The 18,854-nt window shown below is 39.0% G+C and overlaps 1 protein-coding gene across 1 annotated transcript in view; it reads right to left on the reverse strand.

The window, feature by feature from the left end:
• dnmt1 (DNA (cytosine-5-)-methyltransferase 1) overlaps positions 1-18,854 on the reverse strand; it is a 63,163-nt gene that overhangs the window by 30,969 nt on the left and 13,340 nt on the right. The window contains exons 12-17 of the mRNA XM_057860531.1: positions 17,855-18,006; positions 16,455-16,642; positions 7,691-7,871; positions 4,495-4,592; positions 4,273-4,417; positions 4,088-4,203 (exon numbers count right to left, since the gene is read on the reverse strand). Coding sequence (XP_057716514.1) covers positions 4,088-4,203; positions 4,273-4,417; positions 4,495-4,592; positions 7,691-7,871; positions 16,455-16,642; positions 17,855-18,006 — 880 coding nt within the window. The remainder of the gene's footprint in view (positions 1-4,087; positions 4,204-4,272; positions 4,418-4,494; positions 4,593-7,690; positions 7,872-16,454; positions 16,643-17,854; positions 18,007-18,854) is intronic.

An 18,854-nucleotide genomic window follows, 5' to 3' on the forward strand; every position in this document is an offset into this window, starting at 1 on the left:
AGTAAGTCTAGAGCCATTTGGCGAAATGGCATTTAGCTGTTAGCCTACTTCAGCTGTTTTGTTTGGTAAATGAGCAATTACAGGAAAATACTGATTGCCTGCAACTTGCTAGACTAAGAATAGCAAAAAATATCCCAGACTCCCCAGTGTTAAACGCTCGGACAACATGTTTTTACACACAGTTCGTGGCTTTGAAACGATGTACTGCTTTTCCTGCTGAGTGTGTATTATCATCACCAAGTTTGCGTTGCCCTTGTAGGTGCAACAATATGTGCTCATCTGTCCATGTTCATTTGAAATTGTTGGAAAGCTTTGTTTTTCCGACTACAACGTAATTAATTTTACAGACGAAAACATTTTGAGTCACTGTCGACTAAAATTAGACGAAATTTGTATGAGATTTCGCTGACTAAAACTAGATGAAGACGAAAACATTATGAAATGACTAAAACGACCAATACTTATTGGTATTTTCATCCAAAAGACGAAGAAACAAATTAAAAGGGCTGCCAAAAACAACACTGGTGCCCATTCATTCATGTGTAGGTGAGAGGCCGTACTTGGCAGCATGAGTGTCAAAGCGTGAGTGAATTTGAGAGGACACACTCATATGAATTATATGAATGCTATGGAGAGTGATTAAAAGTATGCAGTTAAAGGTGACACAACGAAAATTGTGGGTGCGCCTACATTTTGTGCTGGTGCACCTTGAGAAAAAAAGTTATGCGCACCATTGCAATAAATGCCCACAGTGTCGAGCTTTGGCATTATATATTATGATGCCATTTTTTCCCAAATATTGTTCAGGTCTATCCCAAACAACAATTCAAGTTATCTGGTGAAAATTCTTCCAGTTTCAATATCGCAATATAATATCACAATATATTGCAACCCCCCCCCCCCAATATTGTTCAAGCCCTATATAAAAAATATATATATTACATTTTAAGGGCTAAAAATTAACAAAATACAGAAATATAAGATACAAAAATCTATCCATTTTATACTTTGCAACACTCCCGAAAAAAGGAGTAGTATAAACTAGTACAAGTAAAAAGTACAGTACTGTAACATATTTGAAACTTTTGTTATATTATATATATATATATATATGTGGCGGAAAACACAGACAAGACTGAAAAAGCAGTTTCTGCTCTTGCACTCCTCTTTACAAGAAACTGCTGTATTTTAAGTTAAAACAACTGTTGTGTTTGATAGAACAATATATGCTGTCTATATGCTGCCATAGCAGATTCATGGCACATTAAGTCCTCGAACTATTTTTAATTTGCCCGTTTTACCCTGGAAACCCCCGTTTACAGACGTCGCGCAATGGCTTTTGTTTCAACCCAGCCATGAAAACAAGTTATATTTATTTTTCAAAATGTCTGTCATTTTGAGCTTAGAATCATTAAATAATGTCTAATATTTTGTTTAAAAAAACAGACTGCTTTAAAAAATTATTCACTCGCATATTTTAAACTTTTAAACAAATGACATCACAATGAAAAAAACTGGCGTCTGGAAAAAAAAAAAAAAAAAAAAAGTCACGGATATCTACCTCATAACTATCGCTAAATTGTATTTTTCATGTTACTGTCGCATTTTCCCAGATATGTCAGATGATAAATAATCGATCCAAACAAAGCAAAAATTGAATTAAAAAAAAAAAAAGTTTAAAAGGGTAAATATATGAAAAAGAAAATCTCGACCACTCCTTGATATCTGCGATTTCTGCATCGCGACCCTTGTTATATTACCATGTTTCACCCATAAAATCCCCCAAACATCCAGCTGTGGCCATTCACAGCTGTGTCTTGACACTTAGTGATACATGCAACATGGAGTTTTTGGATCGAAACAAGGTGGGTACGCAATATCTCGTTAAAGTCATGGCATCTGTAATTCTGCTCTCGCATGCTCTCGCCTCCAGATAGGGTTTTGAGACTTACAGTGGGGAGAACAAGTATTTGATACACTGCCGATTTTGGTGGTTTTCCCACTTGCAAGCCATGTAGAGGTCTGTAATTTGTATCATAAGTTCTCTTCAACTGTGAGGGACGGAATCTAATACAAAAATCCAGAAAATCACATTGTATAATTTTTAAATAATTTGTATTTAACTGCATGAAATAAGTATTTGATACATTACCAACTAGTAAATATTTCGGCTCTTAGTTCTTTTTTAAGAACCCATCCTGTTCTCCGCTCATTACCGGAAGTAACTGCACCTGTTTGAACTTGTAACCTGTATAAAAGACACCTGTTCACATGCTCAAACAAACAAACTCCAACCTCTCCACAATAGCCAAGACCAAAGAGCTGTGTAAAGACATCAGGGATAAAATAATAGACCTGCACAAGGCTGGGATGGGCTACAGGAAAATAAGCAAGCAGCTTGGTGAGAAGGTAACAACTGTTGGAGCGATTATTAGAAAATGGAAGAAGTTCAAGTTGACGGTCAATCTGCCTCGTTCTGGGGCTCCATGCAAGATCTCACCTCGTGGGGCATCACTGATCATGAGGAAGGTGAGGGATCAGCCCTAAACTACACGGCAGGACCTGGTCAATGACCTGAACAGAGCTGGAACCACAGTCTCGAAGAAAACCATCGGAAACACATTACGCCGTCCTACAGCGCACACAAGGTCCCGCTGCTGAAGCCAGTGCATGTCCGGACACGTCTGAAGTTTGCCACTGACCATCTGGATGATCCAGAGGAGCAATGGGAGAAGGTCATGTGGTCGGATGAGACCAAAATTTAACTTTTTGGTCTAAACTCGGCTCGTCGTGTTTGGAGGAAAAAGAAGGATGAGTACAACCCCAAGAACACCATTCTAACCGTGAAACATAGAGGAGGAAACCTTTTTTGGGGCTGCTTCTCTGCCAAGGGTACAGGACGACTGCACCGTATTGAGGGGAGGATGAATGGGGCTATGTATCGCCAGATCTTGGCTGACAACCTCCTTCCTTCAGTGAGAGCCCTGAAGATTGGTCATGGCTGGGTCTTTCAGCATGACAACGACCCAAAGCACACAGCCAAGGCAACTAAAGAGTGGCTCCGTAAGAAGCATCTTAAGGTCCTGGAGTGGCCTAGCCAGTCACCAGATCTGAACCCGATAGAAAATCTATGGAGGGAGCTCAAAGTCCGTGTTGCCCAGCAGCAGCCCCGAAACCTGAAGGCTCTGGAGAAGATCTGCATGGAGGAGTGGGCCAAAATCCCTGCTGCAGTGTGTGCAAACCTTGTCAAGGACTACAGGAAACGTTTAGTATCTGTAATAGCAAACAAAGGTTTCTGTACCAAATATTAAGTTCGATTTTTGTGATGCATCAAATACTTATTTCATGCAATTAAATGCAAATTTATTATTTAAAAATCATACGTGATTTTCGGTTGTTTTGTATTAGATTCCGTCCCTCACAGTTGAAGAGAACTCATGATACAAATTACAGACCTCTACATGCTTTGCAAGTGGGAAAACCAGCAAAATCGGCAGTGTATCAAATACTTGTTCTCCCCACTGTATACTCAGGAGCGACTTATGTGTGAAATTATTAACACATTATTATATCATTTCACATGTTATTTTGGTGTTTTGGAGTGACACTGATGGTTTGGTAAATTTGTTAGCATGTTCTTTATGCTATAGTTATCGGAATAACGCTTAATGGGTATGTTACGTTAACATACCGGCCACGTTCGCATTTCGTTGTTCATGCATCATGTAACATTATCATACTGTACACTTATTCAGCATGTTGTTCTCTATTGTATTTTCATCATTTAAATTGCCTTTCAAGATGACATATCTGTTCTATGTGTTGGATTTTATCAAGTAAAGTTCCCCCCAAAATGCGACTTATACTCCAGTGTGACTTATGTGTTTTTTTTCCCCTCTTCATTGGGCATTTTATGGCTGGTGCGACTTAAACTCAGGTGCGACTTATAGTCCGAAAAATACGGTATATATATAATTCCGGTATCGGATCGGGACTCTGTATCAGCAGATTCTCAAAATCAGGTGACTTTGACTCGGGTGCAGAAATATGCGATCGGGACATCCCCATTGAAATTAATGTGTTATACCTCGCCAGGTACAACGGAGTGGACGGATCCTCTGACGATACTGAGACACAATCGCCCACTTCCAGCTCTTCATCATTCATGCAGACCTTTTTGTAGTACTGCTTCTTGCCTTCACACTGAAAACAATAGTAGAACAACATGGAGTGTTCCCTCACAGAACAGCACTGCAGTTATGGAGCTCCTACCTGAATGGGCTCGCCTATCCATGTCAGCTTGCACTGAGTCTGCTTCTTCCTCTTCACCCGAGACGCTTTCTTGCTCTTGACCGGCACATCTTCCTCCTCCACGTTCTCGTCATCCTCTGCCTCCTTTACGGCCAAGTTTGGGCACCTGGTTAAGCGAGGAAACATTACAAATGAAAGAGTCTCCTGAAATAAGTGAAAACACCGACAAACATACATGCTTACCTTCGTTGCTTACAAGCCTGTTTGCTTTTGCCACTTCCTCCAAATTTGATCATGTCTTTGCAGGCAGCACACTTGCCACAGTCAGGAGATTGGCAAACCTATGAGGAACCGTATAAAAAAAAAAAAGATCATTGCAAACTCATGTAACTGTTTTTGTGAATCATCAGAATAAGAATTACCGTAATTTCCCGAATATAACGCGCACTTTTTCCCCCCAAAATCAACTTGTAAACTCATGGTGCGCATTATAAACGGGTACATGGATGGAAACAGAAATATATATGTATCACATATATATATATATAAACAGATTTTTTTTTTTTCATTGACACGGCCACGTTGTGTTGAAGAAACGTATGCGGCGACTCGTTGCCGACCATTACGGTACGTGACGTCACCGTTAAATGGTGTTCTACTTATAGAGCGCTTTTCCACCTTTCAAGGCGCTCAAAGCGCTTTACACTATCTCGCCATTCACCTACTGGTGACATTTACCATTTACCATTTGTTTCGGTAATACTTCACTCTAATCGGCCGAATGATTTCGTCTGTGTTAAATTCTGCTTTTTTCACTCTTCATAAAGCACAGAATTTAGTTTCTTGAACTCATTTGAGTCGACGTTTATTGCAGCTCCGCAATTCGGACCATAACAAATGTAAGGACACACACTTCCCGTGTCCGTCAACTATATCGGTCCCTCGGGAAACTCAAACCCAAATAACAATAGTTCCTTTTGTTACTGTCGTGTTGACAGCTATGAGCTCTCACGGATTTCCGACTTACGTTCTCACTTTCATTTTACCGTATCGATCCATGGAAGAAACATTTATTCATCATGAGGAAACGAGCAAGTTATACAGCAGCCTTTAAAAGAAAAGTCACATCTGTTTTGTTTTCTCCTAGATTCTGGTAAGTTGGAGAAGTTGTCAAATCATATTATTACCGTAAATATTGTAAGTTTACGGTAATGTTTTGAACTACCAATGTGCTATGCTTGTGCTGTGTTTCACCAGTCAGTAAAATGACATCCCTGTATCTGTACACAAGCTCCGTTTTCTTCTAAAATTAGGGTGCGCGTTATAAACGGGTACAATAATTTTCCCTAGATTTTACAAGTAAATTTGGGGTGCGCATTATACACGGGTGCGCCTTATATTCGGGAAATTACGGTACACTTGTTTCTTTATTTACACAAGTTTATCCTATTGATAGGCAAACAGCTCGCGAAAGAGCTTCTACTCCTGAGAAAAAGTATATATTCCAAGTATAGGTATCACAAATATGCAGAATATGCAGTCGTTAGTCAACTGGGATGGCTGTTGGCACTTGTCGGTCATTTTCTGTCCCTGCCATTTGATTGTAACGGATGAATGTTGTTGAGTCTCGATGGCACTACATGATAACCAAGGCTGCAAAAACTAATTGATTAAAATCAATAAAAAATTATTAATAAATTTGTTGCCAACGAATTTGATAAGTGATTTTTCCTGACAGTAGCGAGCAGTCCTGTTTGCTTGTTTATGAGGCTGCAGGTGCGCTAATGATTAGAGCAAGAGTTCACTGCTACACTCTGAGACAACATCCTGTCGACAGGAAAGTTGAGGACTGTCGGTATGCAAGCGGGGAAAGCGGCACAAAGCCAGAAAAGGGCACCAGAGTGGCCAAAACATCAACTTATTCCATCGGAACAAAGGAGAGTACACTGTTGTGTCCCGTCTCTTCAATTGCAAGCTTGACTGCACGTCGGCCGTGAATGAACACCTAAAGCGTAGTCACACAGTTGTAATTTTGAAAAAAGACAGGAGACCACAAGCTGGCAGATCATAAGTTCATCTAACTAACTATGTTTTATTGAAGTTTCTAAACCTGTCGTGAGATGCAGCGAGTCCATTTATCGCACGGAAAATAAAAATAAGGGCGGTAATTTTCACAGCTGCATTTTATCGCCGCGTGCGTGCATACATTTGTGCGTGCGTGTACACGTGCTTGTTGATGGTATATGAGACTCCACTTCCTTTCATAGATGTTTATTGGTCATCAACACTCGGTAGAATTAAGGTTCAGACATACAAAATAAGGAAACACATCTATAATAAACACTGTAAACGTTAGCATGGCTACATTGAGGCTAATAAGGAAAAAAGAGAACCTACTTTAGCCTGCTATAAAAGATTGGCAGTCTTCTCCATAACGCAAACTTGCGGTTAAAAGGTGACACTTCAAACATGAATGTTAGCACCATTTGCAAACAAAAAAAATGAAAAAATTAGTATTACTGACACCACATGCAATGGAAAAGTATTTTGCGGAGTGTAAAGCTTACGGTTTGCGGTTTAGCGCACATACTTCTCGTGAACATTTCAAAATAAAAGCACGTCATGTTCGTCATATTAATAATGATTCCTGGAGTTAATCCCACATACTTCAGAATGCAGATTCTACACTAAGAATAGCTTTGAAAGGCCACCCTTTATGAAAAATCCTATTGGCAGTGAATAATTATTATAATACTATTATATATAGTAGAATACTATAATATAAATGCTGACATTCTATTCTTTTATACTAGTTAACGCTATCAGCATTTGATCTCATTGTTTGTGATTTATTATTGTTATTTACGTGTTTATTTGTATTTTAATAAATAATTTAAGTGATCCAAAATGTTTTTGTGAATTAATAAGAGTCAACAAAATTTCATTTCTAAATTAGCTGTATAAAGAAAAAAAAAAGGATTAGTCAACTAACCGTAAAAATAGTCAGCTGACTAATCGGGAGAAAACTAGTCGTTTCGGACAGCCCTAGTCATTGCGCATTCGAAGTTCTGAGTCATGGGAACGCGTTGCTCTGTAATTCACTGCCATGCTATTAGAGGGGTGTGGCTTTGTCCTTGTACAGTTTTGGGGGACTCTTGTCGAATTCCTTTAGTTTTCCTTCGGTCATTGACAGCAATAGCAACGAAAATGGAATGTGCGTATTTGCAGCTGCAGCTAATCGATATTGAACAAGAAATGTTGATACAAATGTTGAAGCGCAGGCGACACAAAAGACGTTTGAGAATGTTTGAAAACCGGTAAATTTTACCACTGATCTGCAAGATGAGCTAATTAAGCATTTAATTGTTTATTACCTATATTGATCCACAGGTGACAGAAAATCTAAAAAGGGACGTTTATGTTTTCAGTCTTGGCTCACCTCGCAGACACCGCAGCGCTGTCGTTTGGTCACGTTCTCCTTGTCATCCTGCTCCAGCTGTTCCGAGAAGAACGTGTCAAAGATCAGGTAGACCAGCTTAGTGGTGGTGGCTTTAGTGGGACCCTTGTTGTCCTTTTCGATCTTGGTAGGGTGACGGATAGCTTGTCGTCTGGCAGCTCGCCTTGATAAAAGAAATCAATTAAAATTAAATCTTTTGTGTTGAGTTTGGTTTAGGCCCGTAAGGGCTGCTGCTGGTGGTTGCGTAATGGAATGCCATGAATAAGCACCTGATCAATCATCAAAAGTGGCCAGCCATGCAACACAGGACAAGCGATACAGTAAAGCTGTGGAATGAAGTCAAGTGGGATGTATTGCAATAATTGTGTGTCAGTAAAATTGATTTTGGCTGTTAAAAGAGAACAGTGTGGCTTATCAGAAGCAGGAAGAGGGCATCTGTCACATTTCGACATCTTAAAATAATCGCCAAAGCAGTTTTTAAAAAATAATTTTCAGGAAACAAAAAAACCTGAACCATTTGTTGATTTAAAAAAAAAAATATTTACCAACAATTTTAAATCATTTTTGTCAAGAATGACTACAGCAAATATTTTAAGAAGGTGACAATACTGGAAACTTAACCGAAACTATAAACCAAACCTCCTGATAAAAAGATAAGGCATGTTTGCTTCTCGCCATGTTTCGATGACATCATTACAAAAGGACTAAAGTTCTTCACACTATTCGGTGGTAAACTTTCGGCCATCAAAACAGAAAACCGATAATACATTTTTAGGCAATTTCGGCGCCGAATTTTCAGTCACATCTGTAATTTTTAACTTTCCTCAATGCCATCCTGGTCTTAACATCTTGACCTTTTAACACATTGGCTGCCATTGAGGGTGCTATCTAGATGTCTAATCCATTGAACTGGAAGGTTTTGACAGCTAATGACTAAATGTTAGACCTCACAGTTCAAATGGATTGGACGTCTATTTGTGCTTAACTCCTTTAAAGAGTTTTTAGTTTTTAATAGGCGCATGATTGGCCGTCTTGTCGTCAATGGCACTGAATGAGTAAATGAATGTCAAATGAACAATGTGAGAAGGTCCAGACTAATTCAAAAACGACCTACTAGTTTCCATGGCAACACTAGGCCGGTCACTTGAACCTTACAAGCACTTTCAGGCAAATTATTACCCATTTTCTGCTACATGCGCCCTTTACACGATTTCTAACATCAAAAGCCATTTGTCACCATTTTACCCAATATAGGGTTTTTAGAGTGATAAAGGTCCGTCTCTTTGGATACGATAACATTTTCATTTGCTTTGTTCTGCCCCACACTGTTTATGGAGCGACTTGAAATGACAAACTAGATGGCGAAATGACACTAGCAGACACAAACTACAATGTGAAGCCATACCAAACAACAGCACAGACTTTTTCCGATGCATTCGGGCCAACCTACCAGTATAGCAGCATGCTGCGTTAGAGAACGTCGAAAGAATGGAAGACATTAGCGAGCACTTCAAGCCATTTTATTATATTATTACTTAAAGGAAAGCAAAAACGTCATCAGAAGCATTTGGAAACGCTGCAACTGAAATAGCAACCACGAGTGCAGCCTTCACATGAAACAGGGTTTTCCCCCAGTGCCTTATAAATCTGGCAGGCTGCCAGGCGTTTGTCACCCAACAGGCTAAAACAGTGCAGCCAAAGTATAGCTGAGTTTCCCTACAAAGAAAACATTGTGGCGCACCGCCACACCAAAATAAAAACCACCACGCCTTGCAAGTTTTTTTTTTTTTTTTTTTGCAAACTACTAGCAGCCTTGTGTGAAGGGTTCAGCGGCAGCCTATTCATTGTGTATTTTAATGTCCGTAACTAAGCGCACCCCCATTAAGAAACTAGCTGTGACGTAGAAGGAAGCGAGAAGGAGAATGGGCGAGATAGCAAGAGATATATTATTGTTGCCACAGTATTTTGGATTTGACTTTTCGGCGAAAGTGAGTGGTCGATAACAGTCTTGGATGGAATGGCAAGTTTGAATGAATTTGCGCCGAAAGGCAGGGCCCAAAACAGAACCTTCAGAGCGCCGCCGTACTATAGTCAACAACACATTCAAGAGCAGAAGGGCAGGCGTACTTAAATCTGTGCCATCAGACTGTTACGGCAGACGGATATACGCAATCATAGTTGACGAATGATAAATGCTTCCCCCCCCCCCCCCCCCTCAAAGTTTTGTGAGCGTTTGTGCAGAAATGTAGTTCACGAACAACAACAAAAAAACTTCACCTTCTCACAGAAACTAGAACTCTTTACATGGCAACTAGACTTTCTCCCTACTCCTTGAAATGGGTCCATTAAAAGGGCGTAAGTTTGGTCTCAATATTGGTAGGGACGATATACCAGCGTAACCTGCATTTACACTTTTTGCTGGGGACGGGACATTAATCAAACCAAACAGACTGGGTGAACGGGGGTCAGGCCTACATTTCTCACCAATATAAACCTAATTAATTGGTAGGCTAAATGATCAATGCAAAAATAAATCTGTATTGACTTGTACTAACATCATAATCTGATAATTTTTCTTAAATTTAGTCGAATAATTTTCTTCATCTTGTTAAAGACTAGCTAACAGATTAATGGGTCAGATTATTCAATTTTCTTTAGGTAAATATTACCATTTCTTCTTATTAAGCCCATACATCCAAAGGTTAGTCATTTGTCACCAAAATCAAAGAAAAAAATGCTTTCATATAATGTTTTGAACAATATCAATTCTTGAATTGAGAAAATTTCTGATGAAAAAAGCTTGAAGATTAAGTATACTCATTTTTTTGCTTAAAATAAGTGTTAAGAAAAATAGCTCGCTGAAAATAATCTTTTTTCAAGAAATCTAGGTGGGTAAAATTTACTTGAAGCGCTGTCAGATAATTTCACTTATTTCTAGTAGATTTACACTGAAAACAAGGGAATTTAAATAGTCATCAGCCAATCAAATGTCCGTTTGAGGGGGAAAAAATAGTGTCAGTGTAAGTCTGTACATAATGAAAGTAATTAACTTAATAATGGTAGGGTCAATTCTATCCTTACAAAATATGTGAAGACAATCTAAATGACCTCTATAACTGAACTTATTATATAATGCAAATAAGGTACTTAAAAGCTGGTGGGGACAATTTGAGCATCCTGTTGCTAGTGTTACGTCCCAAACGTCCCTGTACAAGCCAACGCCATTGGCCCATTAAGAGAAGGGCTATTATTGTTGTGGTAATGTAATACTTAATAGGGCCAAATAAAAGGACAACGAAGGACTACGAGATGTAAGCTGTACTATTGCTATTGAGAAAAAAAGTCTGATTATTACGTAGGGTAATGTAGCTGTAATCAGCTATAGGCCTGAACGATATTGGAAAAAACTATTGCAGCGATTTTTTTTGGGTTTGCGATATATTGTGATATTACATTGCGATATTAAAAAAATGTATATATTTTTTTTCAAGAAATTTTCACAAGATGACTTAAATAGCTGTTTGGAAAGACTTTAGATGACTCACCATCACCACAGTGTACAGTCATCCCTTGTTTTTCGCGGTTAATGGGGACCAGAACCCGCCGCGATAAGTGAAAAACCGCGAAGTAGCGCACCTCCCCCATTTTATTATTATTTTTTTGGTGTGTTTTTTGTGCCCAATGTATTTATTCAGATTTAGCATTGGAAAGAGATACATATAAGACATGTTTTTTCTCACTTTTCCCCCCAAAGTGATTTAAAAAATGTATATAAATAAATGTTTTTTTAAGCACTTCAAATGTCATAATTATGATAAGTTTTACACATAACTGTCCAACCAAATCATTTTTGAACAAGAATAAAGTACTGTAGCAGATAAATGCTTGGCTTTATTAAATGCTTCTGTTTATCTACTTTAGCTGTGACCGTTGAAGTGACATGTAGAAATTTCAAACTCCTCATGATCACTTCTGGCATTTAAATGTCTCCAACGTCCCCACAGTACACACATTCATTCCAGCGCGGCTTCCTTACAACTGTTTAACAAGTTAAACGATGATTGACAGATGCCCGTGTGAAGTCTGCTTCTTTGGCCAGATCAAAGCCATTGTTGTGCCGCAGTGACTGAGAGGATCAAAAGGCTGGGAGAGGGAGGGTAGGAGGCTGTGCGCAGACCAGAAAGTGAGGAGTATGTGGATCAAAAAAAAAAGAAATACTATCGCACGTGCTTGCGATGGGACTATTGCGCACACGCACATCGCGATGGCGATGTTTAAACGATATATCGTTCAGGCTTAATCAGCTACGCATTTTATGTACATGTACCGAAACTGAGAGCTACCACATTAGCCTGGCTAAATATTTCAAATAGATCTTTGTTATGGTTCTTCTTGGGAAAAAAATGTGAAAAAACAAACAAACTCATTTTCCATGTTATGACGTATTTTTTCACGCATTTTTTCGCATAAGATTTTTCATCATGGGAGTCATTTTCAGGCATGAAAATGGGTCAGGGGTTAAAAAGGTGAGAAAGGTGTGGAGGAAAAATGTTCCGGCGTTCTGCCAAAATGTCCTCCGTCGGCGAAACGTCCTACATGAGGCGAATTTGACAATTTTAATTATTCACATAAGGCTTAATATTCGAGCTAGCGGGGGATTAATTAGTTGAAGAAGTTGATTTCAACCACCTAGCCACTCAGGAGCCCTGAAACTAACAAATAACTGGCAAACTGCACAGAATTTGTTCAAATCAACTCCAACGACTAATTAAACCCCGGCTAACTCAAAGATTAAGCCTAATGTAAAAAATTCAGAACTTCCTCTTTAAAATAAAAACCATTGAATATGGCCATTAAAATGTTGTCGATAAAAGTTTTAGAGCAATAAAACAAACTACAAAAATGAAATGAACAAGAATCCTTCAAAGTATTTGATCATGGGTCCAAATTATTTTTCAATTTCATTATTCACCTTAGAGACAGCTGTTTGCTTTGCTTAGCCAAAACTACAGCTGAGGAGGCAAGATGGATATTTAGAATTTCTTTAAACCTAAGCTTTCAAAACCTTCAACAGCAACCGAGGTTGAGCCGAGGATTGAGCACGAGCAGTATCAAAAAGTCCTGGCTGTCTCGTTACCTGTTGTGCTATAATTCCAAGTGGTGCTTGAATTGGATGCCTTTAGCGGTCAACAGTCTTTTTGAGCCAGCGCAAAGTTCGCAGCGCACGGAGATATTTTTGTCATCTTTACTGGACAAAAATGTGACGTAATGGCTGTGTTTCTAGTGTGCAAATGCAGCCGTTTGTGGTATATCTCCTGCCTATTTCATTGCATCCTGGCGATGTAGCAAGGCTATGTTGTTTTGGCCGCAAACTCCCAGTGCTCACGGATCACGCATCATGGTAATACATGTGACCCGTTTTTTTTTTTCCATCCCCGATTAGAAAATGTGACATGTGATGTCACTCCCATGACTACAGTATTCTTCATTCTACATACATTATGGGGCAATAACAAAATAGTAACGCACAGGCATCAAGGAAATTAACTTTAATCAAATTACTGATTTAGAAGAATGAACGCGTTAGATTGCTCTTTACCGAAAGAAAGTAATCAGATTACAGTTACGCATTACTAACATAACGCGTTACTGACAACACTGCTTTTATATTACCGTTAAATACACAAGCTTGACAACAGTTACGCATTACTAACATAACACGTTACTGACAACACTGCTTTTATATTACTGTTAAATACACAAGCTTGACGCTAACTTAACGAGAGCTATTTTTCACCGGAGATTTGGCTAGCTCTGGCAGTGTTCAACGCAAGCTGGAACGAACGGCAGTAACTTTGTCATACCGCAAAATATGAAAACGATTGAAACCATTACTCACCAAATTCAATATGCTGGCAAAGAAAAAGCTCATCAAAGAAGAAAAAAAAAAAAAAAAAAAAAAAAAAAAAATGGGAGTGAGACCTCCCCTCGTCCAGCGAACGTGAATTTGTGCTTAGGACAAGATCATCTGTCGCAATTAGCGATCTTTGATGCTCCCCCCCGCATTCAAACCTGTTTCCCTCTCAGCGGCTGTGATTAACCTCAATGAATTTGCTCTCCTAGCTAAGCCTTCCCTATCATTCGTCTTTGCAAGTTATTAGTAACCGTGTATTGAATTTGAAAGGAAAATGTGTGTTTTGTTTTGGGTGAACTTTTTCATGAAGCTAAACTGTTGAAGCTACTCACACGTGGAAAAATACGATTGTACAACGTTTTAAATGTATTCATTTGGTATATTTCAGTTACTACGATTTGAGAAATCAATAAATTGAAAAGTACGCCTTGTGTTTGGAGTGTTTGTTTTTGGGTTTGCTGGAATAGCGAGACTGACACACGCAGCATCAAACAGGGGAAGGGGTAAGTGCTGCCGCGCCAAGCCACTTCTGGCTGCATTTTTGACACATGAAAAATAACGAATACGTACTACTGTATGAGGGAAAATTTTAGTGGTTTTGTAACCGCGACGTTTTCATCGCATGGTAAACCGTGAAGGTAACCGGCACATGCCTACACCCCCCCACCCCCCTTAAAATATTTCTCCTCGGATCTACACAACTCACGTAGGTCATCCTTTTTTACTTCAAAACGGCGAATTTCGCCGAAAAGGTGAGAGATTTTCATGCCTGCATTTTAAAGCTATTCTTAGTGTAGAATAGAGCAGGGCGGTAAACCGAAAATTTACCGTCACCGAAATTCTTAACGATGACCGACGTAATTTTGACCATGTCGGTAAATTCGGTAAATTAATAAAACAAGAAAATATAGTCTTTTCATCCCGCTTTGATTCTGTGTTGTCCGTCTATGTTCATTCCCCTTTAAGAAACCGTCAATGGGCTTACGTAGGGAGTCACGTGATCATCAAGGAGCCAATCAAACAAAAGCCCAGTAAGCTAACGCTAGCAGCTAACGCTACAAGCAAAACGTGATGGAGTGTGGCTTAAGGGAGGTTCACCAAACTTTTAACCGACATTTAGTAGACTCTTGGTGGCATCCAGACGGGCTTTCACCCGCTGTCCTCCCTGCTGTTCTCACAATTTCCGGAGATGGTGCTTTCAGTGCTTTCTACTGGTAGCCAGGCTAACGCTAGCTAGCGGCTAACGCTACAAATGAACGTGATGTAGTCGGATAGCGGCTCTAACTTGTCGAAACGGCTGAACTTAATGAGTGGATTGGGCACGGACTGCATCTAGCAATTACTATGTGGCATTATTTTGTATCTGTCTGTGTGTGATTCCTCTGATAGCTTTTGTGATGGTAAAGCATTCAGCTTAAAGTACAATCCAACGGCGAAACTTATAATGACCGAGAAATGGCCCCAGCTATTTTTCTGTATGTGCTTATTTCTGTGTCATTATTGCTATCATAAAATCTTAAGCGTTTCATTTGAAGAAGATCAATATAGCTTTAATGTGTGTGTGTCTCTCTCTGTTTGTTTGGGGTTTCATTTGTGCGTGCATTTATTAAAAAATGCACTGGGGGGGACCCTGAAACCATAATGTAAACACTTGTATTTAATAATTATGTCACAGCAGCCATTAACAAGTTGTCTTTTTGAAGTGTACTGTTCAAGCTGCAAGTCATTTGTGTTACAATGACATGTTTGCACAGGCATATTGATTTTGATAATGTACATTGTTCAAGTCATACACGCTGTTATAAATGTTCATACTTGAATTCTTATTGCTTACATTACATTTTTATAAACTTAATGTTTAGACTGCATGTACAATTGTTAAATACAGTATATGAAATTGAATGCTGGTAAATAAATCAACAAGAAACAGTTAATCTGTATTTCATGCATTGATTCAGATTTTCAAATTATATAACAGTACGCTTGGGCGAATTTATCGTCATTTATCGTTATCGAGATAAATCTGCTCAATTTATCGTGATACATGTTTAAGGCCATATCGCCCAGCCCTAGTGTAGAATCTGAAGTATGTGAGATTAACTCCATTCATTCATTTGTTCGTTCGTTCGTTTTCCGAGCAGCTTATCCTCACGTGGGTCGTGGGGGTGCTGGAGCCTATCCCAGCAAACCATGTTGAACATGATGTGCTCTTTAAGGAATGTCTCTGGTCTGAAAACGGGCAGGATAATACCATTTTCATGGGATCGGGACTGGGTAAAAAATAGGTGTTTTTAAGATTTTTAATTATTAATTCAAAAAGGTTAAAGAGAAATAAAATATTCCAAGTGTACAAGGATCTTGTCAAAAGAAACCATTTTATAGCTGTCGCGGAAAGCTAACGCTAAGATAGCACTGTACAAGAACGACTGGAGTTATGAAATATTTCACATTTGGATGCCTTCCCCTTAACGCATTGTAGAGGTATCGGACTGGGACTATACAAGCAGATCCTTAAAATTGGATGACTGAGGCAAAAATTTGATCGGGATATGCCTGGCATAAGTAATGATAACAAATAGTCATAATTTCAAAATTCCTGTCATTTAAGATTCGTATTTTCTGTAGTATGGTAGTGTGTTCTATTTTTAAACCAACAATTAAAAATACACTATATTGTGGCATATTGCTATCGTGATATGAAATCAAAAATCGCACAGCACTATACTGCATTTTTTTTTTTTAATGTGGTGATACACTAGTGGGCTTCTCAACCACCAGGCTTTACAAGTTTTCTGGGGGAAACTGAAAACACTGAGACAACAAAAGTCATACCTCTTCCCTAGCGTAACGCCTGCTAGCTTGATCAGGTCGCGCATGCAGGGCGTGACGATGATGGGCTGCTCATCAGAGTCGCCTGCCTCATCGTAGCTCTCCACTTGCTCCACCACGAACTGGGCGTGGCGCAGTAGAGTGTCCTCAGTAAAGCAGTTGAAGTTGAGGCCTGGTGGCGGAACTGTAGTCTGGAATTTGAAAAATAGCTTAATTAGCTTGGTTTACTTAATTGCTTGCCATTGTGGGAGATTGACGTCCAACCCACTTGAACTGGGGGCCTGTTAACGATCATTCCGGTTCAAATGGATTGGACTTCCATCTCCCTCACTGACACTAACATGTTCATGACTGTGAAAAGAGATGGTAATCGAGAACCGGTTCTGTGCGTTTCAATTCACGTTTTTTCACTTATCGCGGCGGGTTATTTATACTCTTAACCGCGAAAAACGATGGAATACCGTACACCGTGGTCATGGTGAGTCATCCAAAGTCTTTCCAAACAGCTATTCAAGTCATCTAGTAAAAATTTCTGAAAAAAAAATATTATATATATATATATATTTTAAATATCGCAATATATCGCAACCCCCCCAAAAAATCGCAGCATTAGTTTTTTCCAATATTGTTCAAGCCTATCCCAAACCATTTTTATTCTACTCAGTATCAAAAGTCCTTTCCATAGAGTACCCCAACTATGTCTAGGAAGTTAACAAATCAAAGTTAACAGAGGACTGTGCTAAAATTCCTCTTGTATGAGATCCAAACGTCCTTATGCAATTACACCAACTTAATTATAAACTTGTTAATATTTGGGACAACACAAGAGATACTCTGCCCCTGCTGTCTGGATGAGCTGAACACTTTCTGTGTGTGCAGGTTTTCTCCACCCCATCTGAGAGGGTGTTCTCCACTGCTGGAGACACCGCAAGTCCAGAAAGATCCTACCTACTTACCTACCATATCCTACCTGAAAAAGCAGGCATGCTTATTTTTCTGCAAAATAATTATTTTGCACGTCTGCACTACGCACCATTCTGTGGTATTTGACGATATTTATCTTTTTTATTGATATTTTTGAGTGCTATCAGCTGATATGTCCTTTTAAAAAGGCGGATTTTTTATTTCTATTAGAAAAATGTTTCAGTAAAATGTTAACACATTTTTGTCTATTTGCCACAGTTACATATTGCCACAGTTAACATCGAGGGTTTGGGCCTCTTTTGACCTCGTTGTGAGTTTGTAAGGTTGTGACTACTGATTAAACAAACTAGATGCCAATCAAAATGTTTGTTCTTTTTCCCTAAACTAGAATCGATAAGCAATCGAATCGTTAAGCAATATCCATAATGGAATCGGAAAAATCCTATCAATTCCCATCCCTATATTCTCCTCATCCTCACCTCAATCTTGTTGAGAAGGTCCTCATAACTGGCATCTGGATTCTTCTGAAGGAACTCCACCACAATTTTGCTCATGTAGATCTTCTCCTGCATCAGTGCAAAGATGGGCGAGTACTCCTCGCTGGGATTCATCAGGATATAGTCAGCAAATGCTGGAGAAAAAAAAAAAAAAAAGTTCTGATGTGGCTGTATGTTTTCATCACAGGATATATTTATTCGTTCTGGAGTTATCAAATTTGCAGGTTACGTTTGTAAGACAAGAGAATTGAAGAGGTGATCAAATTTTTGGGCCATTGGGTCAAAGATTAGAAAAAGGAAGTTCGTTTTATCTTGTTAATTTATGTCAGTTTGCCACTTTAGCCTGCTAGCATTTGGTCAGACATTCGTGGTCATTAATATGAGCGTTTAAGGGCATTTATTTGGTATTTTTGTACTTTTGCAACCAAAATAACCAATACGGTTACGAACTTCTGCCACTTTTTTATATGTTAATGCAGGAAGGAGTGAAATTTCTATCAAAGTTCTGTACAATGAGTTTTGCGGCCACTAGATGGCCTCATTATGGCCTTTCTATCGTGAACAAATTCAGTCAGATGATACCAGTTTATAACCTGACAAGTCTGACTGTTCCATATATCCGCCATGGAAAGATGAGAAATATCCAATTGAGACAGTTTTCATGGGTGGAACCTTCAAATATATGCCTGCTGATTGGACGATGGCTCTTTTGTCACACTCATCACAGACCAACCCACATTAAGATACAGTGACAGCACCAGTTTCCCGTCAAAATAAGCTTTTAGTGGCATTCTATGCTCATCTTTTAATGAGGAATAGACAGGTGCCGATTACTGGTTTCAAGGTATACTGTGGTATAAAAAAGCCAAGATTTCGAAACCGCAAATATTTTCTGTTATACGGTCCGTAAGGTATTAGCTATTTTTTATGTCCCAAAAATGCATGGAGAAATCCCTCGCCGCAAAGCTCAACCCTCCCCAAC

This window comes from Corythoichthys intestinalis, chromosome 16 (assembly GCF_030265065.1).
Source record: "Corythoichthys intestinalis isolate RoL2023-P3 chromosome 16, ASM3026506v1, whole genome shotgun sequence".
In the NCBI taxonomy this organism is placed as follows: Eukaryota; Metazoa; Chordata; class Actinopteri; order Syngnathiformes; family Syngnathidae; genus Corythoichthys; species Corythoichthys intestinalis.